The 26,678-nt window shown below is 50.9% G+C and overlaps 1 protein-coding gene across 1 annotated transcript in view; it reads right to left on the bottom strand.

The window, feature by feature from the left end:
* The window catches only part of COL15A1 (collagen type XV alpha 1 chain), a gene marked incomplete at its 5' end in the record, with an annotated part of 100,049 nt that overhangs the window by 57,569 nt on the left and 15,802 nt on the right, over window positions 1-26,678 (bottom strand). The window contains 3 exons of the mRNA XM_080668315.1: window positions 3,917-3,997; window positions 5,502-5,576; window positions 6,924-7,471. Coding sequence (XP_080524441.1) covers window positions 3,917-3,997; window positions 5,502-5,576; window positions 6,924-7,471 — 704 coding nt within the window. The remainder of the gene's footprint in view (window positions 1-3,916; window positions 3,998-5,501; window positions 5,577-6,923; window positions 7,472-26,678) is intronic.

The raw sequence follows: 26,678 nt of genomic DNA, 5'->3' as shown, positions 1-26,678 counted from the left end.
CTCCTGGGGTGGTCCCTGCTCTCTGCTCCCACAATGCCACCCTGGTTCCTGCCTCACTGGGTTTTTTCAGTGCAATCTCCTGGTCTCCTGGCCTAATCTCAGCTCCCCAAACCCGTACTCTCATTGGCACTAGGGTGAACTCTCCAAAGTACACTCCCCAGCCTAACACCCCACAGATGGCCCAGGCCCAAGGCAAGACTTCTCACCAAAGATCCAGCCCCCACTCCCTCTCTCTGCTTCCTGGCTCTAGCCTGGAGCAAGGCCGGTGGTTGGAAGTGAAGTCACTTTACCCCGGACTTGAGCTTTGAGACGAGGCGGGTAGGGCAGGTGAGGATGCAGGAAACGCAGGACAATAAATGAGGTAAGGGTGGGCTGAGCTCTGTAACTCAAGGTGGCAAAGGTTGAGTTATATGAAATCACGGACTCCAGTCTGTCGACCAAAAACTTCTTTTGGAATCTCATAAGAAGGGGGCCACAAATCCCTGCTCAAGGGCAGAGCGTGAATCTGGGGAGCTGACCCTTGGTGGTTGGTTTTCGGGGGTTAGTGTGGATGGAGAACAGTGTGGTCGGTGACAAAATAAGAATGTTGAGTCTTAAGACTTTTTTTATTAAAAGTGTGGTGATTTGCTGAGCCCACACTCATATCCAACACATATTTCCCGAGGCCTTACTATGTGCCAGGTCCTTGGCTAATGCCTAGGGATATGGAAATAAATAACTAAGATAGGGTGGCTGTCCTCAAACCGTTGAGCTACGGGGACACACAGACCCAGACCTAGACACAACAAACGGCGATTGAATGTGACACATGGGACAGCAGAAGTGAGAGCCAAGTGCGGGGAGGGAAGTTGGCCATGGCCTCGTGCGGACGGGGTCCTGAAGGACAAGTATGAACTGGCCAGGCACAGAGGGGGCGGAAAGGGCTCTCTTTGCAGACAGAACCCAGGAGTGAAGGTGTGGACAAGGGGAAAGTGCTGGGTGTGTTTGGAGAACTGTGAGAATTTGGGTGTGGCTGGAAGTTCTCTTGGCTGTGGGTCAGAATCACCTGCAAAGCTTTTGGTAAGTACAGCTTCTTGGACCGCACTTCAGACATTCTGAGTTTGACTATCAGCCTAGGCAAGAGTTTTTTTAAAGACCTCCCCATCTCACTGTCTCTCGCCTCCCTCTCCCCCCCCCCCCGCCCCCACCACAGAACACACACAACTTGGATGCACAGCTAGGGCTGAGGACTACAGGGATATTAATTCTAACTCGGCATAAGATAGAACTTTCCAGAAATGGAAAGCTGTGTCAGCAGAAGCTGACTTAGCAGGGGGAAGAATGGGGTAGCAGGGACTCCTGCCTTAAATGGGGAAGGAGGTGAGGAGGGGCTGGCTGTTTAAGGCCATGATTCAGTTCTCAGGTCATGGCTTGTGTCTTGAAGGGTGGCAGTTGGAAAGGATGAGGACAGGGAAGTAATATTCATCCCCCAGAGAGAAGCCAGACAGAGAGGGAGGGGAACGTCTGAGAGCGAGAGGGAAATTCCCCCAACTTGGAGGGGGGCAGCCATGGAACCCCTCCAGGAGATGGTGAAAGGGGAAGTCCCAGCTCAGGGTGACATGACCGAGTGCATTCTGGTCCCTCCCTGGGGGACTCGCCCTCCCATCTCCCCGCTGGGCAATCTCGGACAAAATGCTACACTCTTCTCTGCCTCAGTGCATCCTCTGGGGAATGAATGGAAAAACCCGGCCCTGCAAAGGAGGCTGGAGGGAGGGAGTGCTCTGCGGGAGTGCAGGAGGTTCTGATACCCAGGACATGCTCTCAGACTGAGCCTCAAGACCGCAGCTCCAGGACCTCCAGGCCCAGAGCCACAATTCTCTTAAGGACTAAGGGCAGCCACAAGGGTTTGGCATGGGGAGGGGGTCCCAAGAGAAACGGGCCCCTCTAACACATCACCTCAACCTTCACAAATAGCCTCTAGTCAATAGGAGCATCCACAAAGTTCACTGAGAGCTGCCTGTGCCAGGACCAGCCCATGAGTTTTTCACGGGTCAATTCATCCTACTCTCTCACTAACCCTGTGAAGCCACCTGCACCATTCTAACCGAGGAGGAAACCGAGGCTCAGGAGGTGAAGTCACTGGCTTCCGGTCAACAACCAGTGCTAAGTGGCAGAGTTAAACTCACACTTGGTGGGACTCCAATCTATACCGGTTCCCTTAAAACCACTGAGGAGAGTGGGGTTGGGGAATCTGGGAAGGAAAGTTTTTGGGGTGCCCCAGAGACCACCGAGCCCATCAAATGACTTTTTCACCTCTCCAGACACTTTGGGGATTTATTCTGTTCTCATTCCCCACTGCAATGCACACCCACATCTGCCCTCACTGCCTACCCAGGCGCAGGACAGGAGGCCCAGCTAGGGTCCTGACTCCACCACCCTGTGATCCTGGCAAAGCCACCCTGTCCTTCTGAGCATCCATCTCCCTTGCAGGGTTGTTGCAAGAATTCAATTAAGCCATATAGACAAAGCACCAGCCACACAGTGGGTGTTGAAAAATGCTGGTCCTCTTCCCTCCCCTACCATTTCTCTACTTCTGTCCAAAGCTGCCCATCTCCAATGCCCCCTCCGTTAGAAAAATCTCCCTGACCAGCCCTTCCCTCCTGATCATCTCATGCTCTCAAAGCCTGCTCCCCCTCTCCCAGGGCCACCTTGGGTTACTGGCATCTTTGCCTGAGTTCACCCTTGCTGTGAACTGGTGCACTGGGGGGGGCAGCATCAGGCTAGAAGGCCCAAGAGACCATTCTGTGCCCTGGACATGTTGATGGAGTGGCCAAGGGCTGATGGGCACACAGGATTGCAGCACTGCTCAGAGCCAAGGTAGCCACTTTGGACCCTTGACTTCCTGCATCAAAGCTGCCCAAGAACTGGCACCATCACCCAGGCCAGCAGCTCAAAGGCATGGCTTGAACCCTGGCTGAGATATAGCCTCAGCTCTGCCCATGCACCTGAGAGCCAGTTTTGTTCCGCTTGCTGGGCCTCGGCTTGCCCATCTGTAGAAAGGGCACCTTTAAGAGGTGACCGTTAAATCCCTCCAGCACTAACAGACTATGGTCCCGTCCTTCCCCGCCACACCTGTCGCCAGAGGTCTATAATGTATAGCCTCTGCCTTCTTTCCATCTCTCCGCTCTTCGATCAGAGATGAGTTTATAGAGTGAGCCAGAACAGTTGAGATTGCTGGGCTTGCTTCTGTGTTCAGTGACTCAGACACTGCGAGCTGTTTTCATTAAAGCGGGCTCCTTGGTGTCTCCCCAGTCTGACTCAGTGCTTTCAACACCACTTCCTCGTCTGGGACACAGGGCGCATTCCCAGGAGGGTGGAGGCCTGGCCTCTGGGAGGATGGCTGACTTTGCCATGGGCTCAGAAGTTAGCTCTTGGGAGGACTTAGCAACTTGCAGGAGGGGGGCCCTGACTTCCTTCTCATAGCCAGAGTCCTGAGTAAGCAAATGTTACAATAGCCACCATTCAGGGACACATCCTTCATACCACGCATGGGTCTGAGATCTGGCCTTGCACTATCTCATCTAACCCTCTCAACAACCCCACCAGATAGGCTTGTTGTTTTATGGACGAGGAGCTGAGGCTCAGAGAGGCTGAGCAAGTTCCCCAAGGTCACAGAGCTGGGAGGCAGCAGAGCACAATGTTTGCCTCTGGACGGCCTTCTCATGCCGCCGCACAGGTAGCACTCGGGTCACTGGTGCTCCCATGCACCGGGGTTTTGCAAAATGCCCTGTTGGCCAGTACCCTCCTGCTCTCCCCAGATGAGCTGATGATTGACGTCACCGATCTGAGAACAAAGTGGTCAGACCCAGGCACTCTCCAGTAACTCTCAGGTCCCTAAAAGCTGACCCAGATGACCTGGTGGCACCCCAGAACTCACCGGGGCTTGAGTATAAGTGTCGGCTTCTAAGATCTCAGCGACTCCGTCTGTCTCCTGAAGCCCGCTGGCCTCTCCTGATGCCTGTGTGGAGGCAAATGACACCAGGTAGAGGGCGCAGTTTACAACTGGAAAGTCAGGGAAACTGCCTCCGATGGAGGACCATGTGTGCGTGTGTGTGTGTGTGTGTGTGTGTGTGTGTGTGTGTGTGTGTATCAGAGAGGGACACAGACAGAGACAGGGCGAGTGAAATCGAGAGAGCACGTGCATGGTACACATGCTTGGTTATTCTTTTTGTTTCCTTCCACATTTTATTGCTCAAACAAACAAAAAAACCCACAGCAATCCATTTACAGTCTCTCTAACATACCTACTTGCATTTTGTCCAGGTTCCCTTCAATCTCCCTCAAAAGGCACTCGCAATCTGCAAGGCTGTCACAGGAATTTTACATTGGGAGCAGTTACATTGGAAGTAAGCCTTCCTGTTGCCACCTCATCTTCATAATTAGCCATCTAATGGCAGTCAAGGAGCCTGGGTGCTGTAGACTCTTGCCTTGTGCCTACTTTTCCAATATTTTTCAGTAGTCACAGCAATGCATAGATGGAGGCACACGGACACGTGCGGCTTCCCTCCTCTCAGCTCACAGACATGCTGGGCCAGGACCCCAGCCTCGAGGAGTGCGGACATGCTCACAGAGCCAACCCCCACCTCGGAGGCTTTCCAGCTAACTCTAACTCGTCTTTACTAACTAAATGAAATCAGCTCGTGTTTTGTTTGAGGGTTGATACCACCCAAAGAGGAACAGACATTGCAGAGCTCTGCCACACTCTGCATCACGCGATGGACGTCCTGCATCATGTATGGCTTCTGCCTGGAAGGCCTTTTCCTCTTCCTCTCACCACCACTTGCCTGTCATTGGTCAGGCACTGACTCCTCTCTGACCTGCTCTGGCTCCTCCTCTCTCACCTTCCTGCACTGTCACTGGAGTTGGGTGGTAGGTGTGGCTTATCCCTTTACCTCCAGCATCCCCCCCAGGTCTGTCACCTGGCAGGTGCTCGGTATCCCGTGAAGACAGGAATGAAGGAACAGAGGGAGGATGGGGGAAAGGACCTATCTTTTTCCTCCCCGGCCCACCACCCCACTTCCATCTCAGGAACTGATTCATTTGCCAAGCATAAAAACTAAATTTAGGTTCCCTCTTAGAGGAATTTACACCCAGGGTGTCTTAGAGTTTTAGCTTCGATTTTAGAATCCTGACACCCTTTCTTGGCAGGAAGTCTGGAAACCAGGCCACTGACTGCCTCAGCTGCAGAAACACCTAACACCTTAGAAAAAAACACCCCCCCCCCCACCACAAACACCAAAGAGATGGCTGATGCTCTTACAAATAATAAAATACAGCCCAAAAGCCCAAAATAGGACTTGAGGCAGCACTTGCCAAGATGAGAGATTTTAGAGGCTCCATGACGTTGGGGATGAAGAATTGCCTGGGCGCCCAGCCTTTCCCTGGCAGATGGGTTGTTGGGGCTGCAGAGCCCACTGTATGGGGGCGGGGGGTATAGGGGGGAGGCGGGGAGGGGAGCTCACCGAGGATTCCTCAGCTTCACATCGCTTCTCAGGAGCCCTGGGGTCAGGGTGGATGGTGAGCTGCTGTATGGAGCCCTGGGGAAAAGCAGAGAGGTCAGAAGCCACCGCTTGCACGTTTATAGTACAACCATCCATGGAAACATGATTGTTTTTGTAACAGAGAGGAACCAGTGACAGGGCGGTGCTGGCTGTGACAAGCAAACCAAGCCACCCGTAGGCCTGCGCTCATTTGGGGGGGGGGGTGTTGTCTTTGCTTGAGCCAATGTAATTTGAGCCCCACTGTCTGGAGACCCCTTGGGGAATATTGTGTTCAAAGCACAGACTAACACAGCAGCCTCCTAGCTGCTCCCAGGTCTCCAGCTTGTCAGGGGCAGGCCCTAAATGCATGTCTCCCTCTCCAGACCGGTCTTTCCCCTGCGGCCGGAAGCTTCTCGGCTAGAAGCCTCGACCCAAGAAGAGCTGCCAGCCCACCTCCCTCCCTCCACACTTTCCTCCTCTCCCCACGCCCGACACCTCATTCTCTACAACCCACCCAGAGCGAGGGTTTAAGAATTGTTCGTTGGATTTTAACTTCTTAAAAATCTCAGTCTTCCCACCACCGATAAACCCAAACTCCACCCCACGGTACGGTCTCGTATCAGGAAGCCCGAAGCCAGTCCACGTGCTGCTTAAATAACGTAGGGGTTTTCTTTAGAATGGCTTGTTCATAAAAGCTCATTCTGACGGTAAAGTTCGTTTTCTGATATTTTTTCAGGGCACATTGTCCAAAAGGAGAGAGAGAGGCTCTCTCCCTCAGGCATTCCGGCTTATTGCACCCTCCGCAGAAATCACTGCACCGGCCACCCTATCCAAAGACACACATAACCGAAGGCTCTACCAAACCCCCTCTTTCCATAAATGAACAAAGTGCTTCCCCACAGGCCCTCTCGGTTGACTCTACAACCCCATGATTTGGTTGTCTTCTCCCCACTTCCAGATAAGAGACCACAGAGAGGCTCAGAGGACCCAGGACTGTCTAACCCAGTGGTCGGCACACTCATTCGTCAACAGAGCCAAATATCAACAGGACAACGATTGAAATTTCTTTTGAGAGCCAAATTTTTTAAACTTAAACTTCTTCTAACACCACTTCTTCAAAAATAGACTCGCCCAGGCCATGGTATTTTGTGTTAGAGCCACACTCAACGGGCCAAAGAGCCGCATGTGGCCCGCGAGCCGCGGTTTGCCGACCACGGGTCTAACCCATCAGGCGACACTGAAAACTCAGTACTGGGACCAGGTATTGGGTTCCAGCCTAGCGTTTTTCCCACGGTGCATGCATGCCTCTTTGAGGACTTAAGGGTAGAATAATAACAAGTATATTCGCTCATGTTAGCTACACAGTGTCCAGCGGCCTCCCTGATCTGCAGGGTTTGGACTCACGATGAATTTCTCCAGCTTCCTGGCTCCTGCACTGCCCACGAAGAGCCCTGCTCTGGGCTCGAAAACCAAGGCCCGGGCGGACCGCTGGAAGGGGGCGCGGCTGTGCTCCTCGCAGTCCATCAGGAGGGTCACTTCCTCGCCCTCCACGATCACAGCAAATCGGTTCCACCTGTGGGTCAGGACAGGCACAGAGAAGGCGGCAGCCTCCTGGGACACGGAGGAGCCGGGCTCTGTGTAGTAGAGGATGACCCGCTGGTGGCCGTCCTCCACGGCCGAGAGCTGCAGGCCCAGGTGGATGACCGTCTGGTAGGTATCCGTGATGGCAAAGAGCATGCCGCCCCGGTCGCTGCTGGGCTTCACGATGACACTGATGGCAAAGTCCCGGAAGAAGGTGGGCGGGATGAGGACGCTGGCCGGGCGGCCCACGTTGGCGCCAGGTCCGAAGCTGTAGGCTGGGAAGCCACCATAGCCTGTGACAAAGGACACGGATGGGGACAGCGGGAGACCAATGATCTCCATGAGGTCCACGTGGGCCTGGGAAGCCGGTTCTGCAGGGAGGGAGAGAGAGGCCACGTTTCACACATATGTTCAACTATGCTTGGAAACGAGGAAGGGACCGCAGAGGTCACCTGAGACGACCTGAGGCGTGTTAACCTGCACCGTACAGAATAGCCGCCGCTAGCCAAGCGTGGCCAGTGAGCTCCTGAAGGGTGGTTGCCCCCCTGAGATGTCTCATAGGGTAAAATACCAATTTCCAGTACTTAGTTTAGACAAAGGAATGCAAAACACTTCATTAATAGTGTTTACATAGATTACATGTTGAAATGATAATAGGGGAAATACTGGGTAACATAGATACATTTTTAAAAATTTTTAAAGACTAATATGAGAAATAAGCATGTGCTCCCCCACACCCCTCTGGCTTAAGAAAGAAAATATCAATTCAGCCGAAGCTCTCATAAACTCTCCAGTCCTCTTCCCCTGCCACGCCCTGAGGCAGCCGCTGGGGGGACGTGGAAGTGTACCATTCACACGCAGACTCTGTGTGTTCATTAGGTGAGGATGTGTCTCTAACACAATGTGGGACCAGTGCCTACCTCTAAACATCATATACATGTTGGCAAGCTGCGTGTACGCTTCTGGCACGTTTTCCCCTCTAATCGACACTGTGTTTTTGAGGTTTGTCTTTGTTGATGAACAGGGCTCTGTGACTTACGTTTTAACGACAGTACTCTATGGTACAAATAGCCATAATGGATTTCCGTGGATGGAAAGTGAGGTTTCCATCATACTACAAACATGACTGCTATGGACTTTCTTATACATGTCTCCTCGTGTGTATTTACCTGCACAGGTAATTCCACCATCTGGGGGTAGGATTATTGGATGATAAGGGGAACACTCACAACTTCACTGAATGTTGCTAAAATGTTCCCTGAAAGCCCTCACTGGTTTCTCAGTGGTTAGAGCAGGGGTGGGCAAACTTTTTGACTCCAGAGCCACAATGGGTTCTTAAACTGGACCGGAGGGCCGGAACAAAAGCATGGATGGAGTGTTTGTGTGAACTAATATAAATTCAAAGTAAAGGAGCGGAGGGGAGAGCAAGAGAACCGGATAGAACAGCCGGATCCAGCCCGTGGGCCGTAGTTTGCCCAAGGCTGGGTTAGAGCGTCAGCTGCAGATTGATGGGTCCCAGGTTTGATTACGGTCAGGGCACATACCTGAATTGCAGGCTCAATCCCTGGACCCTGTTGGGGTATGTGTGGGAGGCAACCAATTGATGCATCTCTCTTATATCAATGTTTCTCTCCCTCTCTGTGTCTCTCCCCCTCCCTTCCACTCTCTAAAAATCAATAGGGGGAAAAATATCCTGGGGTGAGGATTAAAACATAAATAAATAATAAATAAAATGTTCCCTGAAGCAACTGTGCCATTTTTTATTGAGACATAATTGACATATGGCATTGTGCATCTTTAAGGTGTATATAATGTGTTGACTTGATATATTTATGTAGTACAATATGATTTCCACCTTAGCTTTAGCTAACACCTAGGGCATGTCAGGTAATCATCATTTCTTTTTTGTGGTGAGAACATTTAAGATGCACCTGTACCATTTTACATGCCCACCAGCAGTGCGTTCTTGCCAACATTTAGGGGAGGCAGAGAGATGTGATTTGGGCGAGGCCCATGGGGCTTTCCAACTACAGAAATCACGTTGATTTCTTATTCCCTTCCAGTGCCCCATGCTGTTGCAGGTCCTCCTTGAATGCTTTCCCTCTGTCACCCACCCTACCCAGGCCCACACCACTCAGTTATTTTGCCAGGATAACTCCTTCCATCAAGACTCAGCCTGATCTCACCTCCCTTGAAACACCTTGTCGCACCTCCTACACCTACACCTCCTCCTCCCCTACCTGAGGCTATATTAGATGTCCCCTCAGTGCACACTGGGTCCTCTACCATAGCCCCCAGCACACTGCATTTCACTCTTGGGGGACCTGTCTCTCTCACCATAGGACCATGAAGACAAGGCCCACACCATGCATCTCTGTGTTCTGAGCACCGGGCCCAGTGCTGATGAATGAATGAATGAAGTCCAACCCGCTCCTTTTACAGAAGGTGTAAGTGAGGTTCAAAGAAGGAAGGGGTTTGCTGGCTATGAACTTGGATCTGATTCTCAATCCAGTTTTTCTCTCCAGTTTGCAACATGCATTAAAACCAAGATTAATTAAAGTATGACAGACTTCAGAAGGCATAAATAAAATGATTGATGAATCTGGTTAAATTTAACTATATAGAAATTTTTAAAATTCTGGAGAGCAAAATAAAAATCCCCACAATGTAAAATAAAATCCCCAAATTGGACAAAAATATTTGCTATATATAATACAAACCACAAAGTAATTATCCAGATACACGAAGCCAATGAGTAAGCAGGAGGGCAACAACCCAAGAGAAAAATGGGCAAAGAATAAGAAATTCTCTCCACAGCGAAAGAAACCTCACTCAGAATGAGAGAAATGTACGTTACAACTACAAAGATATACCATTTCCCTATCAGCTCGGTGAAGATAAAATACTGGCTAACATGCCGTGTTGCCAAGGGCTGGAGGAAACAGGCCATCTCCTGCCATGCTACGGGGAGAGAAATTGGTGTAACATCTGTGGGAGGCACTTTGCCGATATTTATCCAAATCACAAGTGCACAGGTACTCTCTGATCCAGTAATTACACCTCTGTGAATGTTTTAACAGATAAAGTTACATGTGTGAAATGTGAAGCATGACTAAGAATATTCATTGCAACATGGTTAAATAAATAACAAGTTATTTAATTTATCCCTACAATGAAATACAATGCAGCCTTTAAAAAGCTGTGATCCCATTTCGGCTGAAGTGGCTCAGTGATTGAGCATCGACCCATGAACCAGGAGTCACGGTTTGATTCCTGGTCAGGACCTGAGGTTGTGGACTCTATCCCCAGTGGGGGGTGGGCAGGAGGCAGCCAATCAATGACCTCTCTCATTATTGATGTTCCTAAATCTCTGTCCCTCTCCCTTCCTCTCTAAAATCAATAAAAATATATTTTTAAAAAAGGTGTGGTTCCAGCTATGGGCAGGTGGCTCCGTTGGCTGGAGCATCATCCCATACAACAAAAGGATGAGGGTTTGATTTCCGATCAGGGCACATACCCAGGTTGGGCTTGATCCCCCATTGGGGAGTGTATGGGAAGCAACCAATCAATGTTTCTCTCTCTCACTCTCTCTCTCTCTCTCTCTCTCTCTCTCTCTCTCTCTCCCCCCCTCTCTCTCCAAAATCAATAAACATATCCTCGGGTGAGGATTAAAAAGAAAAAGGTGTGATTCCTTAGTTATTAACATGAAACAATCCACAAGATGTATTAGGTAAATAAGGTACAGAATAGAATCATTATCAGACTTTTCTTTTCACTGGATACTCTTTCCTCCTTTTCGTACATGGTGTGAAAAATATAGACACTGACCTATTTTAAAAGACATTCACTCCTTCCATCCCCCTTTGCACATTACAAAACCTTCTCGCTTTTACTCACTCAGATGTAGCCCATCTCTGTATAAGTGGTGGTGGGGGGGCGGGGCGGGGGGGGTGAGGAGGGAGGAGAGAGAGTGAAAAGAAATAGAAATAAAAGCAAACACCCCACTGAGATGTCTTTTCTCCCTCCACAGTTTAAAGATAAAAACAAAACAAAACGGGGAGCACCCTGCTGACAGCCTGCTTTCTTCTTCCTTTGACCAGTGAAAGCTTTTCCTCCAGTTCCCCTCTCTCTCCTACTGAGAACAGGAGGGGGAGCTCTTCTGCAGGGATGCCCCGGGCTTGGGGGATGTGAGGTTCCACGAGGAGCAAGTGGGCCAGAGCCTTTCACACGGTCATTTATTTGCAGGTGGTGTCCAGGGCGTCCCAGGGACAGGTGGGGCTTCGGGGGTCAGGGGCAGGGGCTGAAACATTCCCACCGGGACGCCTGCTTAAGCAACACAGCCCAGGCTTCCATGTGGCAATTCTGGGAATTATTGGTCTCAGACAGATCCTGCTTTAAAAAAAAACACACCCAAATCTACCCTGGTTTAACAGACAGAGAGTCGGTGGTCAGAAAGAGAACTCCATCACCAGGAGACGCAGCCAGGAAGCAGCAGATGGGGCATCTAAAGGATGGACAGAGGGAGGTGTGGTTCTGCCTGGGGGGACGTGCAGTCACAGGTCTCCTGAGCTGGTGCCCCTGCCGCCCAGGCCTGACATGCACGGGGAGACTTAGTGTGCAGGCACCAGCTGCAAGGTCTTATTTCCACTGGGTCGGCCGCAGAGGGAGCCAAAACACAAATCTAGAGGAAGCCCCAAGTCAGCACAGCCCTGCTCTCAGCAGCCCCCACCTCGCTCCACACACATTGTCCCCATGGCATTGTCCAGTGGCGGGGAGCAACCCCTGGCCTGGAGTGACCTGTGCTTAGGGCTGCACCTGGGCCTGCTGGCTCAACCCCTTGGCCTCTGGCAGAAGGGCCACCTGCTCAGGCGGCCACCAGGGAGGGGAGGGGAGGGGAGGGGAGGGGAGCCAGAGCCAAGACAAACAGGCCCAGCAATTTGGTCCATAGGCTTGTCCTTGAATGGCTCCCTACTGGGCGGGAGCTGGGGGTGGAGGTCAGAGCTGGTGGGAAGATAGCCTACCATCCTGGAGGGGCAGACTGGAGGGGGGCATGCTGATGGGGGGCTGATCATAGAACTCTGGCCTCAGGAACCTCGGGGCCCTTCACGGGAAGGCACCACCCTTCTCCCCAGATAATAGTACCTACCTCAGAGGACATTGCGTAACTTGAGTAAAATAATATTCCTAAAATGCATAGCCTCATGGGAAGTGCCAGGCAGAGACGGAAGCCCCAATAAAGGTTAGTGAGGTCAGGCTGGAGGTCCCATGTCTAACAAGGACCTCACTGCATGCTCCAGGCTCCCTGCCATCTCCAGGATGCCCGGTCCACGGACCCAGGAGGCTCCCAAGGATGCACACAGCCATGGGGCAACAAGGGGGTCCAGGCAGGGAGGCAGGACGCTTCAGGGGAGTCTCGGCTCTTCCATCGACTCTATCTGTGCTCTTTGGCAAACTGCTTCCCCTCCCTGACCTCAGTTTTCCCATCTGTGTATCAAGGAGTCATACAAGATAGACTCAGGGCTGTATCCACTCTGACATAGCCTATGTATTTTCAGTGCCTTTAAAACACCTCCTGGGGCTGAATCTGACCTCAATCTCAATCTCATGCCATTAATGGGTAGGGATAACTTTATTTGCAATGGGGTTCTTCAACATGCTTTTCGAACTCATTAATTTGATAACATTTATAAAGCCCTCACATTGTGCCTTGTGTGGTGCTGGGATATGGAGCTGAACCTAGAATGCAGGTGGTGAGGAAGCTCACGGTCCAGGTGTCCAGGTAGCAGTCATCTGCTCACAAGTTCAAAAAGCCTTCATGGATGAGGTCGAAATTCCATTCGAGACACCCTCTGTTCATCTCCTCATCCTCCCCCTTTCCCTGTGTCTGTCTATGCTCGTGCTGTTTCTTCTATTAGTAACAGCCTTCCTCATATTCTCACATTCTCATAGCTGATTCTTTCCAGGCTCACTCAGCTGCACCCCAAGACACCAGAGTCCCACCCCTGCCCTACACACAGAGCCACAGGCATGACCCCCATCAGGGCTTGGTACAAAGCAGGCACTCAGCAAAGTGGCCGAAGGAAAGGGGACGGATGCCACGGGGCTTCATTCCCCTAAAGACTTCGGTTCCAGAACACCTCTCTGGGGCGGCCCCTCCCAAGGGCACAGGGAGAGGAATGAGACTGCTTCAGAGATGGACCAGGAAGGGGAAAATCTGAGCAGTCACCGCAGGGTGCGACTTTCCTCCTAGGGGTACAAAGCCATTTTCCATGGAAACTAGGACAAAATCCTAGCAATAAAGAAACAAACAAGGCAGGGTTCGGGTTCTCCTTCCACACAGACAACGGCGACCCACCCAAAGGAGGTGAAAAACTGCTGGAAATACCCCCCTCTTTTCCTCCTCTCTGGACTCCAAGATATCTGGCGCCTCTCCTCCCCAGTTGGGCCTCAGTTTCTCGTTCTGTGTAATGGGCTGATTCAGCTTGTCCATCTGTGGGGTCCTGGGCTTTGGAGTCTGACCTCCTAGGGAACTCTATCTGGCTTTGCAAAGCTCCAGCTCACAGATGGCATCCGGGACCCAAACCCAGTGCTCCCGCTTGTTAGCATTTAAGGCCAGAAGGGGCTAAGAAGCGTTTCTCTGGCTCTGGGTCAACAAGGACTGCAGAGAAGCCAGACAAGCAGAACCTGAGGGGCTGAGGACATCCCAGGACTGTGCATGGCAGTGGCCCCTGGCGGCCATATGGAGAACTGCACCTTTAAGAAAACCAAGGAAGGGTCGCAGCTTGGAGGGATACTCAATCTGTGCCTGGGGAAACTTGGGAGATGGGGGTGGGGGGGGGGGCTGCAACAGAGTTAGAGAGAGAGAGGTCTGGAGTGCAAGTCTGAGGTCACGCAGGGCCAAGTCAGGACGAGAATCCAGGTGCCTGCCTCCCATCCTGTCCTTTTCCTACACCAGCTGCCTGGGAAAACAAAAGACGCCCCTCCCTACGTCTCTCATTCCCACCTGTGGCTGTGAGGACCCACAGGACACTTCAGTCAGCTTTCATAGGGGCACGCTGACTCCTTTGAGCTGGCTGGTGTATTCCCTGGGGACAGGATCAGGAGGTCCAGAGGACCCCATGCTGCTACGGCCAGGGGCTGGAGCCAACAGACTAAGGGTACACAGGCAAAGTTGGGGTGACTGCCCTGGGGACCCCAGCAGGGCTCTTCTGGCCTGGGTTTCCCTAAACGCAGTCCCAGCATAGAGAGGAGGTTCCCACTGCCTTTTTTGGGGCCAGCAGCATGAGCGAGGGAGCCGCAGAGAACCCACCTCCGTGTCCCTCCTCGCTCCTCCTCAGGCTGTCCTGCCTGGGAGGGGTCATTGTTGTATCTTCCCAGGACTGTTCTTTCCCTTCCCTTTGGCTACCCCTACAGGGAGGTGGCCCCTGAGACTCTAGTTGTATCCAAGTCAGACCTCCTGGCCCATGTCTTCCCTTCCTCCCACCTCCCTGGAGAGTTCAGCAAGCCTTAGACTCTATACACAAAGAGCAGCTCACCATCTAGAAAAGGAGTTTCCTCTGCCATACACCCACTGAAAGGCCATCTGGTTTATGCTTGCACATCTCCACTGCTGGGGAGCTTACTCCCCCACAGCAATGCTGACCCCTGCTGGACAGATCGAAGTCTTTGGAGCTCTTTCTCCTGATGAGCTCAGGCATATCTCCTTGCAGCTCCCACCTACCTGGCTGGGCCTAGCTCTGCTTTCTGGGACCGTACACAAGTCAGCCTCAACCTCCACATCATGGTCTCTCAGATATTGCACAGCGCGGTGGGCCAGCCTGGGAGGCATAGTCCCGCTCCTCTCTGAGCCTCAGGTTCCTCATCTTGGACTAGAGGGTTTCCAAACGCCCTTGCTAGGTCAGAGGGCCTCCAATTCTGCATTTTCCTTATCTCCCGTCTAATTTCTCTAACCACCCTTCACTGTGGTTCCTTCAGCCCACAGCCTCAGGCCTGGAAGGAATGACTCCAACAGCGATCAGGACAAACCCAGCCCTCCCACTTGGCTTTGGACAGAGCAGTCTGGCCAGAGGCAGGAGTGATGTGCCCAGGAAAATGTCACAGCTCCGCCTAGAAGGAGACATCACCCCACCCAGGCTGGAGTCCCCAGAGACTCTGGGCTCTACCTGATTCCCTTCCCGAGGAAAACGAACACAACAGATTTTATGCTGCATGGGGTCCGTCTGCACCCAGTAAAGCTGCAAGAGGGTTCTTAGAAAAACCTACCTCCAATGCATTTCTTAGAAAAAGAACCGTTTCCCTGCCAGGGAAAAAAAATCCTGGATCGACCTAGAAGGGAGACCTGGGCTTGCCAACAATGAAAGACCTCATTTTTCCAAACTACAGAAGAGTATTTTTCTACATGTAAACCTAGACCGCCTCCTTCCCTTTTCCGGTTTTCATATATAGCATAGGAATTTTCCTGCTCAATGAACTTACTGTGTGAGCTCCTCTCCCTCCTCTCTCTCTCTCTCACTCACTCCCTTAGGCCTCTGGCCTAAACTGAGAATAGGATGTTTTTGAAAGGAGCTGGAGGCGGGCAGAGCCTGGCAAGGTGTGGGCCCTGCAGTTGGCTGCCCTGCCCAGCAGCTGGAAGAGCTGGGCCCAGCTGAGAGCCCCAGAAGGAAGGTCCCCACCCAACACCCTCTCCGGTTTCCTTTCACCTGTTCCTTCCTCCAGGAGGAGGACAAGGCAGGGATCATGCTCTCATTTCACAGAGGAAAGAATCAAGCCCCAGACAGGGGAAGTAACTCACTCAAGGTCCCAGGGCAGGAGCCAGCACTGAAGACCCAACACTGGGCTCTGCCCGTTACAGCCCACTGCCTCCCAGGCTTCCCTTGTGACCTGGGAGAGAAGGGGTTGCACATCTCTGGGTCCCCCTAGTTCTTGTCTATCCCTCCACGCAAACACCCTCACTTCAGTCTGGTGGTCAGTCCCCTTCCTTGTCTGTTATGATTAGAGATGGGCTACTGGGCATGGACCTTGCAGACTCATCTCTCAGTCCTCAGCCAAGGGTGACCTATGGATGAATGACAAGAAACAATGAATCCGCAGCTAAGATTACTGTGGGCTTGCTGTGCGACAGGCACCGCCCAAAGAGCTTTCTGCCAATCATTTCATCTTCACTACTGATTCTCTATGAGGTAGATAATTTTATTATCACCATTTTACAGGTTAGAAAATTGAGGCTCAGAGAAGTTAATTTCTGCTCCAAGGTCATGAGGATAATAAGCAACTGGAGTCTGGATTCAAATCTCAATCGGTGGTAGAGATTGGTGTGAACATTCCAGCCCTGGCCACACATCAGAGTCACCTGGGGAGCTTTTAAAAAGTCAAAGTTCTGCTCCTCCTGCCTGGCCCTATGGACGCAGAGTCTTCCAGGGCCGGGCCTGGGTGAGTTTGATGCCCTCTCCAGTTGGCAGCCACCGGTAAGGGTTAACGGTTCCAGTCTTGGGCAAACAAGGCCCGCGGGCCGGATCTGGCTGTTCTATCCGGTTCTCTTGCTCTCCTCTCCGCTCCTTTACTTTGAATTTATATTAGTTCACACAAACACTCCATCCATGCTTTTGTTCCGGATCCTCCGGTCCAGTTTAAGCCTCGAGTCAAAAAGTTTGCCCACCCCTGGGTTAACCCCTCGGGCTTTGGTGTCAGACAGACCTAGGCTTGAGTCCTGGGTCTGACACTAACTGTAGATGACCTTGAACATGTCACTTCAATTCTCTATGCAGTGAGCTCACAGCATCATTGGGAGAATCACAATGAGGGCTGTGCCCAGAACACTCATGACCCAGTGTGAGTCCTGGCCAACTGGACCCGGCTGGCTGTGGGCCAGGCACGCGCACACCCTTGCCAGTTCCCCTCACAGCCACGGAAAGAACTAATAATATCATTAGATAAGGAGTCCCAGTGACTAGGGAACTGCGGAGGCTAGCCTGGAGAGAGTGTGGTATGATACCCTCCTTCTGAGACCCTGGTCTGCTCGCCACCCGCCCCCCTGCCCCCCCCCCCCCCCCCCCCCCCGCCAATTGGCTCCCATGCAAGTCACACAAGCCTCAGGAAGCATGCGTGGGTCTTGCTGTCTTGCTGAGGTGAGGGTCTTCAGAGCCCTCCTTTGCCCCCTGCCCAAACCTCCGTTCTGAGGACCTGGGTCTGGAACCGTATCAGGGACCACGCGCGCTGCCCCATGTGGCATGGCTAAAGCTGGCAGGTGTGGGCAGACGTGAGCAGCCTCGGGCATCTGGGAAGAGCGTTGTAGTCAACTGCTCTGGATTTATGGGCCTTCCTTTTCCATCTGGGGAACAAGGACTCTTTGAGTGTGACGAGGGCCTTGAATCCTGAGGATGACATCAGCTGGAATGAGTCATTCCCCGGCAGGCGGCTCTGGAGGGCTGGCCAGGGCTCAGCGAGGAAAACGGGCCTGGGGGAAAGGGGGCCTGACGGGGGCACACGAGGGGCACCAGACAGGAACACTCGATGACCTGATGGAAGAGGGCATCCGACAACTTGCGGCTCCCGAAAACCGCCAGGGTGGGCACTGGAAGGGGACAGGGAACCCGGGCAGGCAGGGTCAGTGCAGACAATGGACCAGAGGGTTTCAAACTGCATTCCCCAGGGCCAGGGGGAGGGGCAGTGAGAGGGCCACGGGCAAGAGGAAGGGGGGCTGAGGAGAAGGCCTGCCCCTGGGCCCCCTAACAACACTCACACACAGATTCACACTCGTAAAAACACACTCATAGAATAGCCTTTTCACAACACACACTCACACATTCACACATAACACACAGAAACACACATCTTCACCCACACTCATCCCACACTCATGCACACTGACACCTTCACATGCTCACACTCACACTTACACACTCACACATGTTCATGCATGGATACTTTCTCAAGCTCTCACACATTCATGCACACTTACCTGCCCTCATACGCACACTCACACCAAACAATTCAGACTTAGTTTGTTTAATATATTGGGTTCCGATTACAGCCTCATGTGAAGAAACAAACCTGCAGTTAAAATCAACCCACTGAACCCCTTCGATGTAACGGATGTTGAATTGGGGGCGCCGCGGGGAAGACATTTGCCTAGGGGCCCACAGAGTCTGCAGCCCACTCTTTCTTCCCGAGATGCCTCTTTAATGGTCTGGAGAGCGTTGATTGCACTTCCTACACACAGGGTTTCAGTCTCTCTGATGTGGGTACATTTTCTATATTTTCTTCTTGTCAGTAAAACCTCCAAATATCAAATTTGGCTCATGTCTTCACCAAGTGTTGAACTCAATTAACTCATTTTCTTGGAAGCAGTGCTACAAGTGGCTGATCAATAAATATGAACAACTGACCTGGACAGGCGATACCTGGGGCTTGGCACAGAAGCTGGCACAGGTAGGTGCCCAATAGAGGTTAATTTTATGAATGTATGAGTAAACGCATACTAGTAGCTCCTGTGTATTAAGCCCTTACTGTGTCCAGGGCACCAAGTACTTTACCTGCAGAGCAGTGGTTTCAACCCTGGCTGCACGGATCAGGGGATGTTTAAACACACCAATGCCAGGCCCACCCTGAGAGATGCTGAGTCAGCTGGTCCAGGAGTGGCGTGGGCATGTTGAGTCTGCACAGCTCCCTAGGTGATGCTAATTCACAGCCTTCATTCCTTACTACAACCCTAGTCGTACTGTTCCCAACCTACAGATGAGGGAACAGAGGCACAGAGAAGTTGAGTAGCTTGCCCACAGGAACACAGCTATTGGGTCCCAGAAATGGTGACTGAAACCCTCATCTGTCTGATGCAAAAAGTTGAGTCTCTCTCTGCTCCTCTCCAGGAATGTCACCTCAACCCAAGGCTGACCCACTCCAGGGAACACACCCTGATCATCACAGCCTTCTCTGACCTTGGGCACATCTGCCTCTCTATTCCCATTGTCTTGACCACCTCACTCAGCACTGCCCATTAGCTATCAGGAACAGGGCTCTACTACCGCAAGAGATAGTCTCGCATGGCCTTCATCTTCTGAGCAGGTCTGGAAGGGTTGGGGGCTCTGGTCGTGCTGGCTACCTGGCAGCCACTGCTCTCATTTTGGCAGACCTAACATATTTTCAGAGCTGGGAAAAGGATCTCCCAGCAGCATGGTGTTGGGGAGAAAGACTCAGCCAGCTCTAGTTTCAAATCCCAGCTCAGCATAGAAAAGCTGTGCAACTTTGGACAAGACACTTCACCCATCTGAGTCTCAGTTTCCATATCTGTAAGATAGGAATAATGCCACCTACTTCTGGACAGCGTTTTTAAAATAACCTGAGACAGTAGACATAAAATACTGAGCAGAGGGCCTAGCAAAAGCATCCAGTTAATAAAGTATAGTGGCTGTGGTTATTGTGGTTATTATCAATGACAAGTTTTTTTTTCCCTCTCCCCTGAACTATTGTCTATAATTGCCATGAATGGTAGTTTCGGGTAATTTTCCCTCTCAGTCTCAGTTTTCTCACCTGCAAAATGGGCTAATACAACCTCCTTCTCTAGGTTGCAGTGAGGGACAAATGTGAAAATGCTTCCTCAGGTGTGCCTGCCCAGGTGTAAGAAACAACATGGACAGGGGGCTCCCAACAGGTGCCTGGGGCCGAGAGTGCTTTTCGTTTTTCTCAGATTAGTGAAATTTAAACAGACTGAAGTGCTATAATGTGGCCACTATAACTTCATATGCAGAATTTCCTGCCCCAGCCTGGCAAAGGCTTTAGTAAAATGGGGCCAACCCCAAGGAGCTGAAACCTGGAAAACTGGTGCAGCACCCCACTCCATCCCCCCAACTCATGCCTAACTGTAGCTGCTGGAAGCAGCAGCAATTAAACTATGGTAACAATTGCCCATGTTGACTATAGTGGTTTGAATGATGGCCTTCCAAAAGCCATGTCCATTGAACCTGTTAATGTGACCTTATTTGGAAGAAGAGTCTTTTGCTGATATGACCACATTAAGGATCTTGAGTGAAGAGATAATCCTGGATTACCCAGGTAGGTACTCCAATGATAAATCCTTGAAAGAGACACACAGGGCAGATTTGACAGAGGAGGAGAAGACCTTGTGACGATGGAGGGAGAGACTGGAGTGATGCAGCCCTGAGCCAAGGAATGCTGACAGCCACCAGGTCCAGGAAGAGGCAAAGAGGACTCTCCTCTTGAACCTGCCCACACTTTGACTTTGGGCTTCTGGCCTCCAAGACTTCACAAGAATAAGTTTCTTCTGTTTTAAGCCAATAGTTTGTGGTAATTTGTTGCAGCAGCCAAAAATCTAATACATTCACTGAAAGTTTATTATTTGCCAAGTGGGACCTAGATTGGGTCATTTAATACTCACAATAACCCAGTGAGGAAGGTGCTCTTATCTCTATAAATGAGGAGCTTGAACCCTGGCCGGTTTGTCTCAGTGAATAGAGCATTGGCCCGCAGGCTGAAGGGTCGCAGGTTTGATTCCAGTCAAGGGCACATACCTCAGTTTCAGGCTCAATCCCTGGCCCTGGTAGGGATGCATGCGGGAGGCAACCAGTTGATGTGTCTCTTTCACGTTGATGTTTCTCTGTCTTTCCCTCTCCCTTTCACCCTCTCTAAAAATCAATGGGAAAATATCCGCGGGTGAGGATTAACAAAAAATAAACAAGGAGACTAAGCTGCAAAGATATCAGGCCACACAGCTAGTAAGTGGCAGAGATAAGATTTGGACCGGACAGCCTGAGTTCAAGCTCCATAGCCCATCTCCCCTTGAACCTGCTTAACCAGGACACCAGTGGTTCTCAAATATGGTTCCTGGACCAACAGCATCGGTATCACCTGGGAAGTGATCAGAGATACAAACTCATGGGCTCTACTCCAGACCTACTAAGTCAGAAACTATGCAGTGAGGGCCAGCACCTGGCTAAAGCCCTCCGGGTGATGATGCAGAGTCATCGTCATCTGCCCTGCTCCGCGCTGCTGAGGGTAGGTGGCCAGCAGGAACGGAGCCTAGCTATGGGGAATCATGGAGCAGGAGACACGAACAGGTAGAGAGCAGCAGGGCCGAGACTCTGGCACAGGACTGGGCAGAGTCAAACCTAGGCAGGGCCCCAGCCAAGATAGGGCTTCTTCCTAATCATAGCACAGCAAATGAGGGCCATCCCAGCCCTACTGATGGGAGGCCGAGTCCCCTGGTTAGTAGGTGCCACTAACAACAGGAGGGTCCTAGGGCTGGGGTGAGGCAGCCACGCAGCCCCACACTGGAGGATGCAGAGAGGCTTGGGAGCTCCAGGCCACAGTCTGGGCATGCTGGGCGAGGGTTCTGAAGCTTATGTTCTCAAGGGAGCTGGTCCCCAGGGAAAGCCTGTCCTAATGGGAGGAGCCCATGCCTTCCAGGAAGGCAGCGACAGCGACTTCCCTTGTCTCCCCAGCTCTCCTGCCCCCACTAGGCTTAAGGTGCCTGAAGACTTCCAGGGAAATCCACTCCAGCCACATGAGAAGCTGGGCCTCAGAAGGACTCCTTCTAGATGCCTACACATGAGTCACCATGTTGCCCAAGAAACCGTCCCTGGCTGAGATTCCCAGGAAGTTTCGTTCCTCCTTACTCTGTTATCTGTTTACTCGTTTGTGTCTCCCACAAGATTGTGAGCCCTCCAGGTAAGGATGCATCACCTTCTATTTCATCTCTATATCTCCCAACTTCTACCCCCTCTCCTCCAGCACAGGGCCTTGCTGGGGTGAGCAAAAACTGAGCACTGATGGATGGATGGATGAGTGAATGAATAATGCACATGTGAATGAATGAGCTTAATAGATTCTGGGACAAGAGTGATCATATGCTTATATTATTATATAGTATTTATTATCATCAATCACAAAGAATTCTAACGAATGCTGGCTATTGTCATAGTAATTCCACCAGCACCCTTTAGCTCAATATGCATTTAATAGCCTTGTTCTTATCTGATCCCCCTGATTAAGGTACAGTGGAACCTCGGTTCTTGAACTTATTTTGTTCTGGAAAGCTGTTCAAGGAGCTATCTGTTTGGAAACCAAATCATTTTTTCCCGTTAGAAGTAATGTAAATTGAATTAATCCATTCCAGACCCCTAAATGATTCCCTGTTTTAAACTTTCTTGTATACAGTACATGTCTAATGTATTGTTTAATCTTTAAACACTTCAAAAACAAAAAGGACATGAAATGTATAGTAAAAAAATAAAAATTTTTGCACACTCTACAACTTACCTTCAATGTTGAGAGCTATTAATGACTGAATATGGAGAGGAGGGATGGAGGGATGGAGGGATGGAGGGATAGAGGGGTGGAGGGATGGTGGGATGGAAGGATGGAGGAATGTTATTGTTGGGAAGGGGAATCCCCTTCCATAAAAATATTGGGTAGCTGTTTTCTGGGGCTCTTTCTCACTCTAGTTTCTTTGTCCCCCTAGAACTTGCTTCAGGTTCCCAGGGCCTCTGTTTCACTAAAAACCTATCCAATGATGTTTGGTTTTGTCTGCATTTTAACACTTGCCTGAAATGAAACACTATATTGTCAGTGAACAAGTTTATCACATGGCTGGCTACTTCTTTGTCAGTGTGATATTTGTCCATAAATACTTACAGCACAATATCCAGAGATGTTATCAACGCAAGGTTTAGCAGTAAACTGACTCATACTTGCGCATTCTTTCCTTTGTTTGTTACCTGAGAGACTCACGACTCATCATCCAGGTATCAGCATGAAAGGGTTGTCGGGTCGAGAACCAAAGATTTGCTCGACAACTGAAACATATTTTTCCGTGAGCAACTTGGTTGAGAACCAAATTATTTGAGATGGGAGACATTTGAGAACTGTGGTTTGACTGTATAATGGAGTAGAGGCACCCCCTGCTTTTCGAAAGTCTGTTTTACACCATGTCGCTGTCATGTAAGACCTACATTAGTACCTGTTTACACTAACTGAAAGAAATCCAAAGAGGATTTTGCTTTTATGAAAAAATGCGAAAACAGCACCCAGTACTTGCTTTGCAGCAAGCACTATGGAAGCAGTGCTCATCCAAGCAGCACTGCCAAGCTCCTTCCCTGGGCAACTACACTCAGCATCTCAGGATCAAGCTTCCGTAGCTTTGAACTGTGTCTGTGAACATCTGTACATTATCTTGATTTATTTCGTGCACCCACCCGTTAGTTAGCAAGATATGTCCTAAGGTAATTACTTCTACACTGTACACCATTTTGGCTTATGAAAGGTTTCATAGGAATGCCCTACTTTTCAGACGGTGAGGGAAACCTGTCTGTATAACCTCACAGAGGCTTGATGCTAACTTTTCTGAGGCTGAGATCTTTCTCCATCCTTCTGGCTGACCCTTAGGCAGAAGGGCTTTGAATGACCAGCCTTCTGCAAAAGGCCTACCCTTGGCTCTCACCCACCGACTGTGCTCGTAAATACACTGGCCTCTTAGACTTCAGACTAAATTCCAGCTGTGTCCACCTTCCCCCTCCCTGAAACAAGGATCTGGGTGGGGAATGTGAACAACATATGCTTCCCCTTCTCCATTATCTACTGTGAAGGTTCTTGAGATTTGGCTGGAGGCCTCAGGGAGGTCTGCTCATAGCCTGTCTGGGTGTTAGAGTTGAGCTGGGGCCACTGGGCAAGATCGGATGGGATGGGACAGTTCAGTCCTGGAGGTTCCAGGAACAGAACAATACAATTCCTGCTCCTCATGCATTCCCCCTCCATGGGGTGGGAGGGCCATCATGGTGGGAGGACCTTGGAAGAGTAATTCTGGCAATTTTTTAAGTCTAAGTGAGGCATGTCCTTGGGTGTTTCTTGCATTCTTTGGCATGGTTGACAACCACATGGTCAATAAAATCTCTTAAAGAGCTGCTAACCACATGCCTCAATTCACCCATAATTTACATTATCCCAGCCCCAGAATGCAGCCACAAGGGGAGAGAGAATCCCTGAAGGGAAGGCAGAGTGGACCTCTCCATCTTTCACTCTATCCTGGTCCCAGCTGAGGGTCCGGACTTGATCACAACCAGCATCCAATGGCTGATCTTGTCTGGACGTGACCCTCAGCTGGACTCTGGAAGATTAAGAGGGCTCAGACTCTGGTTCTCGAGTAGCTCTCAGCCTAGTATGCAGGACAGGACACCAACACATACAGCCTGATACAGGAGGCCTGAACTGAAGGACAGGGCATTTATGATGGGCCTGGAAGGCTCTGCACATGGTGGAGCTGGCAGAGCACAAGCAACCCAAGGGGCTGGAGGAGAGGAGGTAGGAAAGCTAGGGGGAGATGCGTGATCCCGGGGGATGGAGCAATGGGACCTAGATAACCTCCAGAACTGGAACAGAAAGAAGTATGAATCTACGTAAATACAGATTTAGAAGTGTTAAACCCATATACATTCGCTCATTTAATCTCAATTTGATAAGGTGAGACTATTGCTTTCCAATGTTGCAAATGAGTGGACTGACACTGGAAGAAATCAAGGCCACAGAGCTGGTAACTGAGATGGTTGGGACTCACATATGGGTCATCTGAGGTCCCTCTCAGCTCTTTCTACTCTTAATCACTTTTTCACTTAGAGACTGGAGTCAGGTTGTGGAGAGCCTCGACTGTCAAGCCAAGGAGACTAAAATGTATCCAACAGACAACAGGCGCCTGGGCAGGTTTCTGAGGAAGGCTGCAGCTGACCATTTTAGGAGGCATCACCACCTCACCTCAAGCTGTTGCCCCTGGCAGTCGGGCCCCTTCCTTCCCCTTGCCAAGGAGAGGGTGGGATTGGCGACCTGGAATGTGGAGCAAAGGCGGCAGTTTGGCAACAGCAGGAGACATACTTTCCTGCAGCCTCTCAGCATTTGGAATGTTATGCCCTGGGCAGAATCAAGCTGCCCTGGGAACAGCCCAGGGCGTCCCAACAGATGAGCTCCTGCGACTTCAGTCCAGACAGAGAAACAGCCCCGGGGACAGGATGAGCTCATGGCTTCAGCAGGCACCGTGAAATCTTGCCTACACTGACCAAGGCTGACGGAGGCCTGGAGACTCGAGGTGAGAAGGACCTCAGAGCTGGGAAGGACCTCAGGAAGTACCCAGTCCAATGCCCCAAAATGAGAAAACTGAGGCCCAGTCTGACGATGTGACTCGCTCAAGTGCCTACGTTATGTCATGTCCCCATAGCTATCTACTATCCAGACCACTCTCACCCACTACTCTACAGAAGTCGAGGAGTGGGCAAGTGCCTGGTACACAGCAGGGGCCCAATATGGGAATGAGTGCATTTGAGTCTGGGGGCCTGTGGTCCACACGTATAGGGTGGGGCAAAAGTAGGTTTACAGTTGTGAGTACGTGAAACACAGCTTATTCTTGTATTGTTGCGTACACACGACCTACTTCTGCCCCACCCTGTATAATGACTTGGATGGTGTTGAGCAGGGGAACAGATGGCATAAAAAATTTGTCCTACAGCTGTTACCAAACACACTGCTTCTTTCTACCAATTTTCCTACTCAATTGTGCAGAGACCTGCTCTCTGCAGGATGTTGGAGCCCTGTTTGGCTCTGAAATGGGATTTGAGTTTAAGGAGCAGCCAGGACAGATGGTGACCCTGAAGTCACATTTTGAAACAGGCTAACTCTTGTTTAATCTAGATGAAAGCACTTGACAGTCTCCAAATGTTTGCTGGAGGAGGAGCATGTGCTCCGGCATCATGAACCTTCTAGAATGAATACCCAGGAAACGCCCCTAACTGGAGACCTGAAACGGAGGGTGACTTCCAGGGCACCTGAGGCGGATGAGCCTCACTCAGCAGGTGCAGGAGAAGGATGTGGGATTCAGCATCACAGAGACCTGCATGCAAGTCCCTGCTATACCACTTACTAGCCGGTGACCTTGGACCAGTTCTTTAGCTTCTCTGAGCCTCACTTTCCTTACCTGGACACAGAGATGACAATACCCAGCTTTCAGGGTGGTGGTGCAGGGTAATGTCAGGTGCCAAGCAGATGAACTGAGGTGTTCATCTGTTCATAATTCATTCACAAATATTATCAAGCACCAACCAGCATGTGCCTGGCACTGTTAGTATTAGAGGTTCATGGGAGAATAGGACAGATGTGTCCCCTGCCTTCATGGCATGTATGGTCTAATACTGAGCTCCTTGTCCCTGGCTGTGCTGGAGAGTTGCGGGAGGTGGGGGGGTTTAGAAGACTGATGCCTCGCTCCCAGCCCAATCAGAATCTCTGCGCATGAGGCCCAGGCCTCTGCATGTTTTAAAAGCTTCCAGGGATGCTGCTGTGTAGCAGGATGGGCCCATGGTCTAGGGGAGGGCTCTCAGCCCCCAAATGCCTGCTGTCTCTGCTCTGCTCTGCTCCTCCAGCATTACCTGCCAAACGCCTCACACAGCTCAGGAGGGAGGACCTCTACTATCCCCGTCCAGATGAGGACACCAAGTTGCTCTTTGGGGGCAATTTTCTGAAGTCACACAGCCAATAAATGAAAGAATTGGAATTTGAAGTCCATCTGATGTTTCCAAAGCTCAGCTCTAACAC

This window comes from Plecotus auritus, assembly GCF_963455305.1.
Source record: "Plecotus auritus genome assembly, chromosome: 5".
Classification (NCBI taxonomy): Eukaryota; Metazoa; Chordata; class Mammalia; order Chiroptera; family Vespertilionidae; genus Plecotus; species Plecotus auritus.
Note: the sequence above shows the minus strand (reverse complement) of the source record. Positions and strands in the feature narration are given on the sequence as shown.